We start from the raw sequence: 16490 nt of genomic DNA on the forward strand, positions 1-16490 counted from the left end.
TAGCTAAATTTAGAGATTAAGTGGCTAGCTAAAAAATAAAAAAACTTCCTAAACTAGGGGTAAACCAACAGACTCTCTAATTATATATAATGTAACAGATGCAACAGGTTCTGGGGCAGACTATTACTAGATTACAGTGACCTTGGGTGACAATCACGGTAACATTACGCCAGAATGCAGACCAATACTGATGATCTAAACCAGTTCTCCGGAGCAACCACGCATGCACTCATGAAATCATTGGAAATAAAACCTCCTGAATGTAGAATTGTATATACATTCTGACGGCACGTTCAAAGTGGCTGTGAGACTGACTGCGTTACACAAACTGACAGCAGTCAGTGAAAGTGAAACACGAGCGTTCGTCAGGGGGGAAAAAGATGGCCACAGGATCTTTTAGACACCAGTTATCATGCGAGCACTATAGCATTTTAATGAGCACACGCCAGATACAATTTTTAAAAGTGCATATTACTTGACCATAACTCTAAAACTTTAATTTGTATTCTAGCCTGAAATCTTTTCTAGGAACAGGGCTTCTTGCTTGCTAGTGAGGCCGAGATCGCTCAATGACATCTGGCTCTCCCCATCAGTGAACGCACGTCTGGGATAAGATCTCACCTGTCCAGCAAAGTCACAAAAATTAGTGACAGTTACACATGACAGGAAAGGGGCAGACACGGACAATAAATAGAATTAGAGGAAATGTATGATTCATGTGTCCCCTTCATAAGGCTCATCCGGTGCTATCACCCAATAATAGAAAACAACAATAGCTGACCAGCTGAAGCAATGATGATGAACTACCAGCTAAAAATGACTATCCTTATACAGTGGAAGAAAAAAAAATGACTGGTCACACAGCTTCCTGTCTCTAGTGTATATCAATCATACTAATCTAAACCTGTCGGGCGACCTGACTAATTGACAGCCAAATATAGTCATAGAAGTCTATAACCTTAACAAGTGTCGAAGATAAACAAGAACATTCCGCTATAGCCACATAGATAATTCAAAATTGTTCGATGAAATCATTCTAATTCTAATTCCAATAAGAAAAAAGAGTCTCTGTTCAAATGTAGAGGTACCATCAAAATTGCAAAGTTACCTTGCCAGAGTTAAGGTACTGCAAAAGTATTCAGAAACAGTAGTCGCTTTTTTTTCCTTAGTGCTAGTGTGAATAACCCAGCTGGATTGTAATTGCACTGATCTGATATCATTTTGCAAATATACAGTACTGTCATAAGAAGTGGATGAGAATTACCAGTCTATAAGTTCCTGGTTTGAAAGTCCTGCTGATGTCTATGAAATCAAAAAGATACTGCAACAGTTCCAGAAGATTAGAAGCAGGTATAATGAAGCACTTCAGTAGGGATGCTGGCAACTGAAAGAAGCTCACCTGAATCTTGTCGGATTTGAGAAAGCGCCGTCCTCGGCGACTACCATCAGGCATGCGGACTACCACTGTAACTGCCCCCTCATCATTTTGTAGTGGCTCCTTTGGTAGTGATGCTTGTTTGGCTGCAAGCTCGGACTCTAACTCCTATTTTAACATAAACATCACAAAAAAAGGAAATATGTTATTGCTAGTAAAACAAAAAAAAACCTTCAGAATACAGACCTAACAATTTAGCATGAACTCCAGAAGGAAATCAATATGCTGCATTATCGTTCTTTTGCTAAATTATAGACATCTTCTAGTTGAGCCTCAGCAAAAGGTTGCAGAGACTTTCCTTGTAGGACTGGCAAATGCGCTACAGTATATTTCATATATCATAATATCAAGCAGATTGTACGCACTACCCACTTCTACAATTAGCCCAACTCAGTTGCAATTTAATCAAACATATATGCTCATGAGCCAATAAAATTATCCAAGTGTGGTAAATGTATGAATCTCAATCCTGTTCTGTCAACTTTCAATTTGATAGGTACTAACAGAAGTACCTCTTCCTCACGTTGTTTCTTTAGCTTCTCCTCCTCTTCTTTCTTTTGACGTTCAAGAGCAGCTTCTCTTGCTGCAGCTTCCTCTGCCCTGCGGAGCTCAGCCTCCTGCACAGCCTTCAACTCTTTTTCTCGATCAGCTTGGAGGGCTGCATGATACTCATCATCCTGCAATCGAAATCTTGGTAGTCATATGCAATACTTGTAATACTCCAGCAGATGAATACTGCTCAATACCTGTTCTATTTTTGCTCTCTTTTTGGTTCACATGAGTACAGCATGTATGCATGATCAAAAACATTTAGGTAGGGTCTCCCCTCCCGACTTCCCCAAAACAACAAATATTGCTCAATACCTGTTGTTCCCTTAACAACCGCTGTGCGGTTAACGTTGGCGATGGAGGACGTGCTACTCGGGGATATTGAGTTGACCTTCCACGGGTTGGGAAGGAAAATGGATATGGTGCTCCTTCAGGAATCCCACCAAACATTGCAGCCTCAAGCATAACAGCTTCGTCATGCTCTTCAGAAGAAATGCCACCCCACTTTTTGACGAAGTTAAAACAGCACTGTGAGTTGTGATGAAACTACAATTTGCAAAAACAATAACTCACACTAGAGGCAAGATGGGAACAGAATACCTCTTCAAACCCGCCATTATGCTGATGGTCATTTTGAACATTATGTGGATGAGAACTCGAGGGAGGACTGTTGGCCATTTGCACCGATTCCATCGGATCAGTAGTTCTGTTTCGAACACGTCTATAGCGATGCCTAACTAAAGGTTGTTCGTCATCATCTCCGATGTCGTCTTGGAAGTTCTCCTCATCTACAGTTTGCTCAGAGGTTCCAACTTTCCCTATTAGTCCTTGCCTACAATTAGAAAGGACATGTATGAGGAATTGTCCGCTAGTAGAGAGAACTAGATTGTATTGCTAAAGGCTGGCTAAAAAGATTGCATGAAAATGGCGCACACAAACAATGAAAGAATATCATATCCTGCAAGGCTGCTTGGCTACTATGCAAATGGAACCGTACAAAAAAATCAAGAAATGATAGGGAATAGAAATTGAGCCATTAATTTATTATTAATAACCCACATACTACGACTATTCTAGAAATTGCAGGAATATTTATATGATTTAGGGCTACCGCTGTTCTATGCATTTCAAAAACATATATATTCACCTTTGAATCATCTCGCTTGCTCCTTCAGTGTCTTCTTTATCAGATAAATTAGGAGAGTGATCTGCTACATCCTCTTGGCGCAGAGCTCTCTCTCGCTCTGCTGTCTGATAGTCACATTAAAGAACATATTGAGGATATTGATATATGAACAAAAATACACAGCTATACCTTAGAAGTTAAAAAACTACCTCCAAGGACAAAGAAACTGCCCGAGCAAGCTCATCATCACCTCTGCCACGTGATGTTTTCTCTGATTCACCACTGTTTAGACCCTGCGTACAATGGATTTTGTTCAAAAGTTTGTTTAAACAAATGGAAATTTGACAGATCCAAAAGCAGAAGCATACATTTGTCATGCCTTCAGCTTCCCTTTTTGAAGCTTCAATTGCTGCCCGGATCATCTGCTCCTCTATATCATTGTTATAGTCGCTAACATCAACCAGTGGAGGAGCACTTGGCATGGAATGGTTTGGGCGTGAAGTGCTGCTTGGGATATTAGGATCATGAGCAGATGGTGTTGATGGCAAATCTTCATCATCATCATCAACTATAACAGTCCCATGAACCTCTGGACCATAGAAAGATTCACGTCCAGTAAGATCCTCAATAACCGGACCCTGACCAGAACTGCCTGTCAGAGTATTGGTGTCCTTAACTTCAATAGGTATCTGCCTCACCTCCCTAGGATGCGTAACCTGAGGTCCCCTTCGAAATATATCAGCAGCAGTTATGTTGGCAAGACCTGGATCCAAAAGTGCAAAAGGGTTGCCCAAAGCTCTAGGGAACAAAGGTCTGTTAAACATGGGATCAAGTGGTTCATCCAGCTCCATGTCATCATCACTGGCAGGTACAGGATTCTGATTGACTCTGGTGCTGAAAATCATTCAATTGAGCATTTCATTTCAGTCATGACAAATGGAACAGTGAAAAAATTACACGACAACAAATGCATAAAAATCAAGAGAAGAAAAACATACGTTGACCTATCTCCCTCATTAAAATAAGCATTCACAGCTCCATTTAGATCGTTGCCATGTTCCTGAGGGGGGAAAAGAGGTCAGCCATTGTATTTAATATATGAATCCAAAGGCATACTCACATATTTCAAATATCTGCATTCTGTATCTTCAGTGGTACAACTTTCATATCTTTTATTTTAAGTTAAAATTATTAAGTGGGTTAAAATGCAGCACACTGGATGGCAAATGATTAAAAGAACCCACCATGGACACCTCAAAGCACTCCGACATTTTGAAATATACTGCACTGTTTCAATCAGCACTCAACTCTACATTACAAAGGCAAACAGGAGCAATGAATCCCAAAGACTAATGCGACATAAAAACAGGGACAAGGCAAGCCTTAAAAAGCCGGTAGATAACAAAATTGTACCCCCACATGAACAAAAAAATCCAAGCAAGTGGACAAGTGGTTTCCCCTCTCCTACACCAAATCAATCCAATCTGAAATTCCAGAACATGAACATCCAAACAGAATTTAACATAAATGAACTTGGTTTCCTGCTAGACGACTAAGGAACCACAATTGACGGTTACAGCATTTAAGAGATCAGATGCACCACCTCCACTTCTGTATTCCAACCCTGATCTAGTGAAGTTTCGGCAATTTTTCACACCGCGTCAATGCAAACTAGAAATAAATCACAATTCACAGCACAACCAGAAAACCACCCCCCTTACATCACACTCCCAGAGCATTCCGCTATTTTTGGCACCCCTAAAACCACAGAGAAGCGAACTCTGATCACTCATATGAAACCCAGGCTCAAATCGCACATCTCAGACCCATCCGCCGCAGCCCCTCATCCGCCATCTAACCATCCACACGCAGTGAGAATCCGAAGCCCAACCCTAACCCGAAGCAACTAATAATCCCAAAACGCACGGGGCCATAGCACCAATGGCCAGATAAAGGGGGTCAGATTGGGCGGGCAGGCGTCGTCACCTCGAGCACGCGGACGGCGGCGGCCTCGTCGGCGCCGGTGATGCTGACGAAGGTGTCGATCGCCTCCTGCGGCGGCCGCGCCATGGCGGGAGGCGCGCCGGAGTCGGCTCCGGCCCGGGTCTCCCCGGCGGCGACGGCGAGGAGGACGCGGGCCGCCGCGGAGAGGAGAGGAGAGGAGTCGCGAAGCAGCGGACGGAGCCGTGCGTGTTAATTCAAGTGCGGTCGATGTGGTGCTCTCTTATTGCTCCTCCCCTCCGCCTCCCCCGCGGGCCGTGGGCCGTGGGCTTGTGGGCCGCGCTGAGAATGACGGACGCCGGAAAAGACGCTCGTGCCCTCGCGAGCGCTAGCGCGTACCCGAAAGGAGTAGGGGCATGGCCGTAAAACACCATGGACAGACCCCGTTGCAGTTGGTTTTCTATCATCTTGCGAAACAAGTATGCCGTGAAAGAGGACGAGGAGGAAGGAAAGGCGTTGGGCCTTGCTCGCGAAGGAATGGAGGAAGCTTTGGTGAGGCTGAAAGCATCTGCAGCCACCACTGGCTGGTAGTATATGTGCCTTCCTGCACCGAGGAGAATTCGGTAAAACGAATCTTTTTTGGCTTCGTGAATTGCATCAATGGATGATAGTGCAGTGGTGCTATAGAGGAAAAAATGTTAGACTTTTCTTTGAAAAATGAAAAAAAAGACGACGTTCAGATTACACATGCACTTCTCCAGCAAACCGCAGTGTGTATAGAGTTTCCTGAAGATGTGACACACAGCCACTCCTGAGTTACTAGTTTGGATATTCATTTTTTCACATCGGCCACTGAGATTGGCATAATGGTTATGTTCCTTTACACTTACAAATCCAGTACGAATTAAGCCTAATCCTCCTTGGGTTATAAGATCCGTTGGTTGAATGTCAACATATGACATTGAACGCTGGCAATCTTCAGGGTCACACACTCAAAGCTTATAGATTGTGTGATGGCCATCGACAGCTATCAAAGTTTAGAGAAGTAACCAATCTCTGTCAATCAGATTGCTCAGAATGGTTTTACACAGTTCCAGCAGTCAGCGGCTAATGCTGGCGAAATCGATACAAGAAGTGCGGCGAAATCCACAGTTACAAGCTCAGGTTACAGTTGAGAAACATTTGTCCTTCACATAACCATACAGAACTCAGGCACGAGGAGTGAGGACAGGTCTTGCTATCCACAAACGCACAGGCACAAAAATGGTTCCCACCAGAGGCATATATTTTGCACAGGAGCTGATGGAAAACTTAACCATCAAGTGTTGCACTTCCATCTGGATGTTGGTACGCAGTTCAGGTACTGGCACCAGTGGCAGCTGTCGTTCCCATTCTTGCCCTTGAAGAGCATCACCAGGATAATCACAAATCTGCACCGTAAAGCCACGTTTGTCAGGCTTCAAGTTTAGATTCTTAATGAAAAGAATCATCATTGCTCATACAAAGTACGGCACCAGTATACAACAAGGCAATATGTGGGTACCACATCACCTATTAGTCTATTACTAAGTGATACGTGAACCATACAGATCGTGTGAATGTGTAATTCCCTTTGATGATCGAGACTTACCCAACTACCAGCAACATGAGTGCAGCAACCCACAAGACATACTGGTACAATTTGTACTTTGGAGGTTGATTAGTTTGGGGTAGCTCGTTGCGTTCCATCCAACCAAATTGAGGTCTAGCCAACAACACAAATCCAAGAAGAAATCCAGAAGCAAATCCACCAATGTGGGCAAAATTATCAGCATGGGGTAATATCCCAATGGCCAAATTAATTGCAATTATGAAAAGTAGAGTTATGATTGCCGCTGCCTGCAAGAATGAATCGACTGAAACTTAGGAAAAAACAGAGAATAGACACACAAATTCAATAAGAGAAAAACAGTGCACATATAATATGCATTCTGCTGACCTTGTTGGTATAGATTGTCCAGTTCATAATAAGCTCTGAGAGCATAGATCCAAGGAGGCCAAACAAAGCCCCAGAGGCACCAACAGAGATGTAGTTACTCTGTAAGAAGAGTGCAGACAGCACACTGCCGCCAAAACCCGATATCAAGTAGATGACCCCAATGCGCACTGCAAGCCAGAAAACTGAAGTCAGTTGACAGCAGACTACCGCCAAAACCAGACGCAAGAGGTTTTGGCGAAGGTGAACATAGCATAATTCCAAACCCGTGATGAAATGGGAAGAAAATGATCCCTAATAACATGTAAAACCTGACTCTCCTTAAATGGCTACCAATAAACAAAACAAAATCATATTCAATTACTTCTTAAATGAATGCAAAGTTGTTATGTTGAAATCCTAATAAATGGTGCCTTGAGAAAACTATTTAAGTGGTTCTACTTCCACCACAATGTCATGGCAGAAAAGAAACCCTCCATGACTGCTTTACTTCAGCTTTCCATAAGTTCCAAGACAGAATCAGCTAACAGTGTTTCAATGTTAAAACATAAAGTACATCGTCCAAACAAAGATTGATATTGCAAAACAAGAGATGGTCAAGTAGTCAATCAAGGTGCTCGAACCGGAAAAGATCGATATACCATGGTAATGACAAAATGAACCAACAATTGCAAACAAGAAGCTTACCAAACCCAAATTGTTGCTCAAGTCGGATTCCAATGAATAGCAAGCTTAACATGTTGACTACAAGGTGGACTAGGCCAGCATGAAGCCAAATACAGCTAATGAGGCGCCATCCTTGGTGCTCATGAACTACTTTGGCCCAGTTAAGAGCTCCCATCTTCTCCAAGCTGCCCAAAAGAAAAGGAAATTTTGAAACAAAACCTTGGTGTGCATTGTTATATTTTACATTCACACAATGCAGTCCCGATCTCAGATTGGTCTCTAATAAAACTGTCTCACGTGATGGGAAGAGAACAAGTACAGACAAAATAATCTTTGTCACAGCTAAAGATTAAAAAAAAAATCCAGACCTTGCATGATCTTGCACGAGGTAACAGTTCGAATAACAAAAGGTCACTTAAGTGCCCATTGTAATTGAGAAAAAAAATACAAATGTGACTATCAGAAGCGTACTAGCGACAATTTTTAACTGTCAGCAAGTGATGTAGACACTAAAAGACAAATCTCTGAAGAATGGAACATTCCACTGCTAACTGAATCCGAATTGTTCAGGTATTCGAACTGCCCTGAAGGTTAGTTCAAAAAAAAGGAATTTCCCTGAAGGCTGAAGCTATTAAGCTAAATCAAATGTTCGGGTTGAAATCTACTTGCTACAAGGGCAGCAATCTGCAGGAGATCTAAATGGTCACCATATTCAGCACAATGACCCTAATATATCTTTTCCAATCGATCTGAGCGGAAAAGGAGCAAGAAAGTGGCGGCAGACGCAGATTGCGGGCGGTACACTACAAAAACCCCAAGCTTTACTAGCGAATAGACTTGAAATCCAGCTAGAGGTGACCTTTCACTTGAAATCATGCACTAGACCCGGCACAAACCCGTCCTGAAATCCCCCCAATTTCTCACCAAATCCAACAAAATTCAGCGGAACCCGAAGCCAGTCACGAAAGTGACGGGACGTACGTGGCGGAGGAGGGCCCGAGGAGCGGGTTCTCCCGGAGCGGCTGGAAGGCGAACCGCCGGAGGAACCCCGACGCGACGCACCCGGCGCCGCCGCCGAGCGCGCTCCCGTGGCGCGGGCAGTCGTTGACGAACATCTCGGCGGCGAAGACCGCGATGCAGGCGACGAGCACGGTGGGCACGAGCCACGGCCACCACCGCCGCTCCTCGTCCGCGCGGCCGCCGCCGTACGAGGCGGGGTACTGGTAGTACCCCGCGCCCGGGGCCTTCGTCTCGCCGCCGGTCGCCATGGCTGGTGACGGGCTTCTCGACCCGCGGCGGTGTCGGCGGCGCCCGCGCGCCCGCGGGGCTGCAGTTATAGCGCGCGGGGGTAGTGGACTGGTGGGTGGGTGCGTACGGTCTCGCGGGGGCTCGCCGCTGCTTTTTGGCTTGGCTTGGAAGCGAGGAGGAGGGGAAAGCCGGAGGAGTGGGGAACTGGGGACTGGAGACTGGAGACTGGAGAGCGATGGCTTTGGCGCCGTTACGCTGGCGTGCTGGGACCACCTGTCGGCAGCTTGGGGCTTTGCCTTCGCCTTCTGGGGCAGCGGAGGAACTGTGGTGGTTGCTTGGTTTGCTCGCAAAGCCACCGTCCTCGTCCGGGTCTTAAAAAAACAGAGCCGATTTGGATCACCATTTGCTTGGACAGACAGGGCATTCCCTCTTCTAGTACTGTAGTATTCTTCTCGAAGCAACCGGCCGTTCAGATCAGTGAGAAAGCACGGCGTGATGTTTTTAATTTTGACCCTTTCAGAAAACAGAAGATGTTTTCAATTTTAGAAGTGGCGTCTGGAGAAGCGCAAACCATTTGCGTCGGGACAGGTTGTTGCAACGCGTCACATTTTTGCAACAAAGTTTGACGCCTTGCGTGGATGGTTTCCGATATCAGATTTGGCAGCTCACTCATCGACGCCGGTTGCCAAGTACTCCCTCCATCCCAAACCAGTTAGAAGATATACATTGAATTTAGGATTATACCTGCGTCTGTGTCCGCAGGCACACACTTAAACCCATATCTACGTCCATCAAATTTGGTGCCGGCAGATACGTAGATACTTTGTGCCCGTTACTATCCTTATGTTCGATGCTAACCTCGCCGACGAGCCCGCGTTTGCGCTCGAGTTCATAGATGTCGGCTTGCGCGAAAATCACTGTGTTCGGCTGGTGCACCAGCCTCCAGCCCTACAGTATTTCTCTCTCACATTGCTCCAGCACTAGCCTCCAGCCACCAGTCAGGTAATAGTATTTTTCTCTCACACAACTCCAGCTCCAACCTCCCGCTCTAGCCTGCCGAACACGGTGAATATGCCCCGCGCGCCGCGCTTGTCAAGGCGCTGCATCATGGGGGCTGGCTCAGCTCCACTCTCGTCATCCCGTGGTGTCATGCACATCGACATTAAAGTCTAATAACCTTCTCAACTCTTGCGGTGCAATGACGACGACATCCGACTAGTAGATTTACAATAAGCACCTTAAAATTTTACATGAAGACTCTTAATTTGGATCGCCATCCGAATATATGCAAAATGTCTTCTATTGAATTGGGATTAATAATCATGATTCGATTATTTGTATTTAACCTACAGAAATTTACAATTAGCATCCTGATCCGGATTATTGCCTCTGCGTCCTGCTCGCCCGACGCGTGCCTCCTCGATCACCTCCTCTTCGAATCCGGGCGGCTTGCTCCAGTTAGTAGCACTCATAAACTCGCGCCGGCTGGCCGGCGCTGGAAGACTCCTGTGGCCTCTCCATCCCGAGCGATTTGCCTGCGCCGCCTCGTCTTGCCGCCAGTTCGGCAGAGTCATCAGAGGACTCCGTGAGCACGTCGCGAAGACGTGATCGCAGCGCAGCGACTTGAAATCCTACCGACTGACAGCACCTGAATCCATGGCCACTACAAATTCAACGCCAAGGAAACGGACTCGGCAGGGTAACTTCCGGCCGCTGCGCCAATTTAAACAGTGCACTCAAGTGTAACTGTTTTTACTCTCTGATGAATAAAAGGAACTGAAGGATTGACAAAGAGGCATTTTTTCCTTAAAGATGCTGTCCGTTCCAGACCTAAACGAGTACTTGTAATCTAGAAGTACTAGGTCAGTAGCCCATCCATCATCGAGGACAAAAAAAAACTAAAAATTTACCCTCCCTAGTTTCGTTGCCCCTTCAAATCTGAACTCATCCTCTGACAGTAAACGGTAACCACCGAGTCAACCTGCCTAGCTGTTGAGTGACGCTGGATGTCACGTCAGCCTCTTCCTCCTCCCGGCGCGCGGCGGGGGCCGGGCTCGGCGCCTGCGCCACCACCGGGGCGAGCGGCCCCCGCACGTTGGAGAACTCGGAGCGGCACGGGACGTCGCCGCAGGTGAGGTTGATGCCGTCGAGGCGCACCCCGGTGCACGGCCGCTCCTCGCTGCACAGCAGCCGCACCGCCAACGGGCCGCTGGACGTGCCCTCGATCCGCCGGAACGTCACGTCGCTGATCTGCACCAGCGACGGCTGCGGGCGGACAAAGCCAGCGCGTCAATCTTATGCGATTCGGCCGGAGAGCGTTGGCTCGTGTCGCGGCCTGCCGGCGGCGGCGTGAATTACCTTGTCGGCGTCGGAGCAGCGGTCGTGGGGGCAGTAGCGCTGGTCGATGATGATGGGGTTGGTGACGTTGGCCATGGCGATGTCCTCGAAGGTGATGTTGGACGCGCGGCTCGGCGGCGACCCCGGCCACGTCTTGATGCGCACCCCGTTCGTGGTGCCCTTCACCGTGCAGTTCCTCACGACCAGCCCGCGCACGTCCTGCTCGCCGTCGTCCTTGCCCAGGCTCCCCACGCTGAGCCCGTGGCCGGGGCCGCAGGTGACGCCGCTCACGACGACGTCGACGGAGCCGGGGCCGATGGACACGCAGTCGTCGCCGCTGCCGATGACCGAGTCGAGGATGCGGACGTGGCGAGAGTGGCCCACGTGGACGCCGTCCGTGTTGCGGCTGGCGGCCGGCGCGTGGATGCCGAGGCCCTCGGCCACGACCCGGGTGCAGCGGCGCAGGTTCACGTGGAATCCCCGGCTGTTCACGAACGCCAGGCCCCTCAACGTCGAGTTCGTCACGTCCTCGAAAACCAGGGTCTGCAGCACAATGGCCGCCGGCCCGATCACCTCGCCATCTCGTCGACGGATGGAAGAAAACGGATCAAGTCTGTTCCGGTTCGTTTTACCGTTGTCTTGGACTTGGCCTTGCCGTTCCGATGACCCTGACCGTCGAGGGTGCCGTCGCCGGTGACGAGGAGGTTTGTCAGGCTGCTGAACGTGATCCAGGCATCGTCCGAGAGGTGGCAGCCGCTGCCGCCCGCGCACGGCTGGAGCACGCCGTGGATCACCACGGCGGGCGCGTCGCCGTTCGCGCACAGCCCCTCGAACTGCACGGCGCCGACGGCGAATGTGCCCTTGGGGAACACGAGCGTCGAGTTGCCGGCGGTGGAGCCGCACGCCGCGCGCCACGCGGCCAAGAAAGCCTGCACGGCGAACAGGCTCGCGCGATTCAGACCGGGTAGATTTAGCCGAGAAAATACGATGAAGCGATGGGATCAAACGGAACCGGGAACTCACGTCTCTGTTGTCTCGGTTGCTCGGCGCCGCTCCGTACTCCGTCACGTCGTAGACGCTCGCTGTATGGTCCTTGCGGTGCGCGTGGCCGCCGCAGAGGAGCACGGCGACGGCGAAGAAGACGACGAAGGCCTTGGGGATGCTGGCCATGGCGTCGGGACAGAAATTGGTGAGATCCGAGAAGGGTGAGAAAGAAGGCTCTTCTCGCCTTATATGGCCATCGTCATGCTTTAAGTGGTGGAAAAATTGAAGTCATTAGGCTGCTGTAACCTCTAGTATTAATTGTTGGTCTGTGTCACCTCTAAATGAGCTTAATTGGTACTAGTTAGTTCAGAGACTGAAATTCTCCGTTTCAAACACAAAATAGCTGCAGTTTAATGACTACTTGTAAGTTGTAACCCTCCTCTGAGATGAACCGGCTGTTTTCGCGGGACAAAGGTGCTTAACACAGTTCGTCTGACCTCTCCGTGAAAGCCATGAGTTCAGTACCGTAAGCAACCATTTTGTCCAAATGAAAAAAGAAAGACACAAAAACAAAACAAAAACGAGAACAAAACAAGACACACAGATGGATCCTGGACGGGATCCAACGGTTCACTTGGGTGATTTACTCAAATACAAAAGAGTAATTCTCGAAAAGAAAACTGATAATTTAGGATTCTGAGGGATGTGCCATTCCTTCATCTGTCTATGCCTGAAAACAAAAAGAAACTCAGAAGATCGACACAATTCACATGATCTCCACCCGGAGCTCTAGTTTCTTACTTCTCCGGTCATCTCTTCTATGCGAATGCGTTAATTGTTGTAATGGGCATGCTAGTGATGCTGGTGGAGTAATCTGCATAAATTGAAGGAAGAGTGAAAATGCATGTATGTACAGGATGAATACATCGTACGTTTCAGAGTTATGAGCTTATGAAATAAAGTATGGCCAAGATCTCATGTTCCGTTCTTGTGTGAACTAAGATTCACTGAAATGTTGAGATGAATTTTGAAACCAAACAGCAATAGAAATCATTCATTCATGATGATGAGTTCACATCTCAGTAATATTAGTGGCGGAACTAGAAAAACATTTAAAGGGGCCCCAACAAACTCTGATAATATTTGAACATACGAGAATTTAGCAATTTATTCTAATATTTTATTAACCGCATTAATATGCACTAACTAGTCATGATATATATTATATAATCATGCAATGACAATTCACAATTAAAGAAAAATAGGAGAGGGAGTCAATATATCTTGTTCATTTTTGTTTTGCTTTGGTTTCCTACAAAGATTAGGCCTAATTTTTTTTAAAAAACTATTCTATTACGCGACATGAAAATTGACAATATTTACTGAGCATATTGTCTCAATATAGACATAGACCATGGCTATGATGACTAATGCGATTGCAGTAGTGGAGAAGGTGGATTTGCTGTTGTCGTCCATCTCGGGTGGCCGCTTGCCAGCTTGTCGTCAGCATCCTGTCGTGCATTCGTGCGATGTCGATCGTGAGATGTGAGTCCACCTAGCGCCCTCTGCTGAGACACCGATAAGTTGTGACTAGCCGGAAGCCACACACGGAGAATGAACAGAACTTCTGGAGCTAGAAATCAGAGTGGATTGTGAACTTCGGAGCAACCAAATGATATTGTGCCTTTTGTTGTGGGCTGAAGTGGGTTAAAATTAAGAGGTACTTAAAAATTTAAGCTAAAATTAAACTGGAATTAAAGGGTATATTTTATAGAAAATAACTACAACTTATGATTTCTTCTTGTTTCCCCCTTGTCGGTACCCTGTAGCAGGGATACCTACTCCTACTGCAGGAAGGCAGGACTCGTGTAGTTATTCGCAACTACGCGCCAAGGAGCTGAGCAGCCGGACCCCTGCTGTCCGGGCTCCACCTCACCAGACCAACGGCCCCGGACCCGCCCCCTGCTCGGGGAAGGGTCTGGTGTCGCCACGTGTCCCTCGAGGAGGGATGCTCAGCACCAGCGGCCGGAGGCACGGACCTCCCCTGGTGGCTCCGGGACTTCCACGTGTCTCCCGGACCCCCTAAGCGCATGCGCCAGCACTCCGCCCAGGAGGGGTCCGGAGCTGCCACGTGCCCCACTAACGCTAGCGCGGGCGCAGGCGCGAGTCTTCCGCCGGAAGACTCGCCCACCCACCGTATTTAATGCGGGAGGATGAGGCGTGCTCTGCCGCCACAGAGCACGGGGCAGCCTTTGCCATACTCCACTATTGGTCACATATTACCAAGGTGCACAGTGCAGCCGCAGGCGCCGCGCACGCGGTGTACGTTAGTCTGCCGCATTAAATGAATACGACGGCACGGCCCTTTCCATCATGCCGCCTACGCCGCAAGCTACGCGGCATGAATAACATGTGTGGCGCTGCCTACCCGGCTAGCTGCAAGCGCCGCACCAACATGACAGGGCAAGACCACGCCGGTTAGAGGATTTGCACCGATCAGTACATCCATGCGGATGAGGCAGCGAAAGCCCGGAATAAGATCTTCCTCAGGCGTAGCACCATAATAGCGCTAGGTGCTACGTTATTTAAATACATCCACGTTGGGCCGGGTCCCAACGGCTATGTACATGCCTCCCTTTGACTATGAAAGGGGAGCACACGCTAGTCTCAGGACAAGTTAACGCAGACTCTCTCCCTCACACTCTCAGCTTACCAGCTAGAACCACTCTCGAGCAATCTCTTGTGAGGACAGGCAATACAACACACAGTGGATGTAGGGTATTACGCTCCGGCGGCCCGAACCACTCTAAACCTTTTGTGTTCATCGTGTTCCTGCATCTAGATCAGACTAATCCTAGCTACCCCCCGAGTTCATTATCCCTCAAGGCTTAGGCGGGTGCATTCTGCCACCCTGCTGGGTTTACCCCCCAACATTTGGCGCGCCAGGTAGGGCAAAGGTTAGCTAGTTTTAGTTCATCTCTTGCTCGTCTCCATGGTTCGTGTGGTTGAGCACTCCCACCACGATGACATCGTGGAGATGGAGGGTGTGGCGTCATCCGCGCCACGCGCCTCTCGCCTTCCTGCGCCAGGGGCAACCGTGCCCGTGGAGCAGCCACCGATGGCAGCGGCGCACGTTGCACGCCAGCGAGAATCAGGGCGCCCGTCAAAGTCCCCCTCACAAGCTGCGAGCAGCGGGGCGCTGGCGGCAGCTAGGGAGTTGCTTCGCAACCCTCCAGTTGCTGCAGCCTCGCCAAACACCCTGAGGCAGTGGTGGGACGACGTCGCCTCACAAGGACTGGGCAACGACGTCCGCCTGGCAATGCGGTGGTACCCTACCACCAGCGCTAGGGCGGCGTGTCGGCATCCGTGCGCTCCCCCACGGTGAGGGGTGCGCGAACAGAAGACTTGCGGGCGGTGCTCAACCGCAGGCGCGCTGGTGAGGACTCCCGCATCTCTGTGGAAAGGGCGCGAGAACGCCGCCTCAACATCGAGGGCCGCAATCTCAACGCCGACTTGGATGCAGCGGCACCCAAGCTCCCGGGAAACGCCCGGGCACCAGCGGCTTCCCCGGTTGCTGGGGTGGACTGTGCCGCGCTCGCGGATCTTCTCCGCATGGTGGCCTGGTCGTCCAAGTTTCGTCCACAACTGCCGGAGAAGGATGACGGTACCACTAATCCGTCAGAATTTCTGCAGGTGTACGTCACCGCCATCACAGCAGCTGGTGGCAACGACGCTGTCATGGCGAGCTACTTTCATGTAGACTTGACTGGGCCAGCCCGGACTTGGCTCATGAACCTCACTCCTGGGACGATTTAGTCCTGGGAGGGGCTCTGCGCCAGATTTACGGTGAACTTTGCCAGTGCTTATCAGCAGCATGGTGTGGAGGCTCACCTCCACGCCGTGAGGCAGAAACCCGGAGAGATGCTCTGGACATTCATCTCGCACTTCACCAAGGTATGAGGTACTATTCCTCGTATCTCTGATGCATCTATCATTACTGCTTTCTGTCAGGGGGTACGTGATGAGAAGATGCTCGAGAAACTGGCGACGCACGAGGTGGAAAGCGTCACCACGCTTTTCACCCTGGCCGACAAGTGTGCCAGGGCCGCTGAGGGCCGCGCATGGCACTCAGCCCCCCAAGACATAGACGCCGAGGCTGGTGGCTCCGGAGCTACTGTCCAGGGCGGTGGCAAGAAAAAGAAGAACAAGAGCCGCGGTCGCTGGGGGCC

General features: G+C 49.1%; 2 protein-coding genes and 1 pseudogene across 4 annotated transcripts; all 3 read right to left on the reverse strand.

Annotated features, from left to right (window-relative positions):
* Positions 1 to 229: 229 nt before the first annotated feature.
* LOC120678428 (plant UBX domain-containing protein 8-like) lies at positions 230 to 5501 on the reverse strand. Of its 3 annotated transcripts, XR_005676551.1 has the most exons (12): positions 5097 to 5296; positions 4109 to 4170; positions 3479 to 4004; positions 3320 to 3403; positions 3132 to 3235; positions 2585 to 2816; positions 2300 to 2488; positions 1948 to 2112; positions 1400 to 1543; positions 1265 to 1321; positions 1109 to 1189; positions 248 to 621 (listed from the first exon to the last, which is right to left on the reverse strand). XR_005676551.1 is itself a non-coding variant. In XM_039959613.1 (11 exons), the coding sequence occupies exons 1-11, from the start codon at positions 5178 to 5180 to the stop codon at positions 508 to 510; spliced, it is 1761 nt and encodes a 586-aa protein (XP_039815547.1). In that variant the 5' UTR covers positions 5181 to 5501; the 3' UTR covers positions 230 to 507. The 3 variants fall into 3 exon arrangements, 1 of the variants encoding a protein (XP_039815547.1); XR_005676550.1 differs by having other exon boundaries at positions 230 to 621; positions 1109 to 1321; XM_039959613.1 differs by lacking the exon at positions 1109 to 1189 and having other exon boundaries at positions 230 to 621; positions 5097 to 5501.
* Positions 5502 to 6079: 578 nt separating this feature from the next.
* LOC120679079 (RHOMBOID-like protein 2) lies at positions 6080 to 9127 on the reverse strand. The gene is made up of 5 exons (XM_039960577.1): positions 8674 to 9127; positions 7714 to 7877; positions 7030 to 7196; positions 6682 to 6929; positions 6080 to 6481 (listed from the first exon to the last, which is right to left on the reverse strand). Exons 1-5 carry the CDS (start codon positions 8958 to 8960, stop codon positions 6370 to 6372), a joined length of 978 nt encoding a protein of 325 aa, XP_039816511.1. The 5' UTR covers positions 8961 to 9127; the 3' UTR covers positions 6080 to 6369.
* A 1642-nt stretch (positions 9128 to 10769) lies between these two features.
* On the reverse strand, positions 10770 to 12482 carry LOC120679078 (annotated as a pseudogene).
* Positions 12483 to 16490: the final 4008 nt, after the last annotated feature.

The sequence above is a fragment of the Panicum virgatum genome, chromosome 6N (genome assembly GCF_016808335.1).
Source record: "Panicum virgatum strain AP13 chromosome 6N, P.virgatum_v5, whole genome shotgun sequence".
NCBI classification, from domain to species: Eukaryota; Viridiplantae; Streptophyta; class Magnoliopsida; order Poales; family Poaceae; genus Panicum; species Panicum virgatum.

What these genes read in the sequence shown, in the direction of transcription:
- LOC120678428 (XM_039959613.1), bottom strand. Translation starts at nt 5,180, where the DNA reads ATGGCGCGGCCGCCGCAGGAGGCGATCGACACCTTCGTCAGCATCACC. An exon ending in GGTTGTTAAGGGAACAACAG is followed by an intron (nt 2,113 to 2,299) that starts GTATTGAGCAAT and finishes TTTCGATTGCAG; the next exon opens with GATGATGAGTATCATGCAGC. An exon ending in TCAAATCCGACAAGATTCAG is followed by an intron (nt 1,322 to 1,399) that starts GTGAGCTTCTTT and finishes GAACTGTTGCAG; the next exon opens with TATCTTTTTGATTTCATAGA.
- LOC120679079 (XM_039960577.1), bottom strand. Translation starts at nt 8,960, where the DNA reads ATGGCGACCGGCGGCGAGACGAAGGCCCCGGGCGCGGGGTACTACCAG. An exon ending in CTCGGGCCCTCCTCCGCCAC is followed by an intron (nt 7,878 to 8,673) that starts GTACGTCCCGTC and finishes TCTTTTGGGCAG; the next exon opens with CTTGGAGAAGATGGGAGCTC. An exon ending in GGACAATCTATACCAACAAG is followed by an intron (nt 6,930 to 7,029) that starts GTCAGCAGAATG and finishes TCATTCTTGCAG; the next exon opens with GCAGCGGCAATCATAACTCT.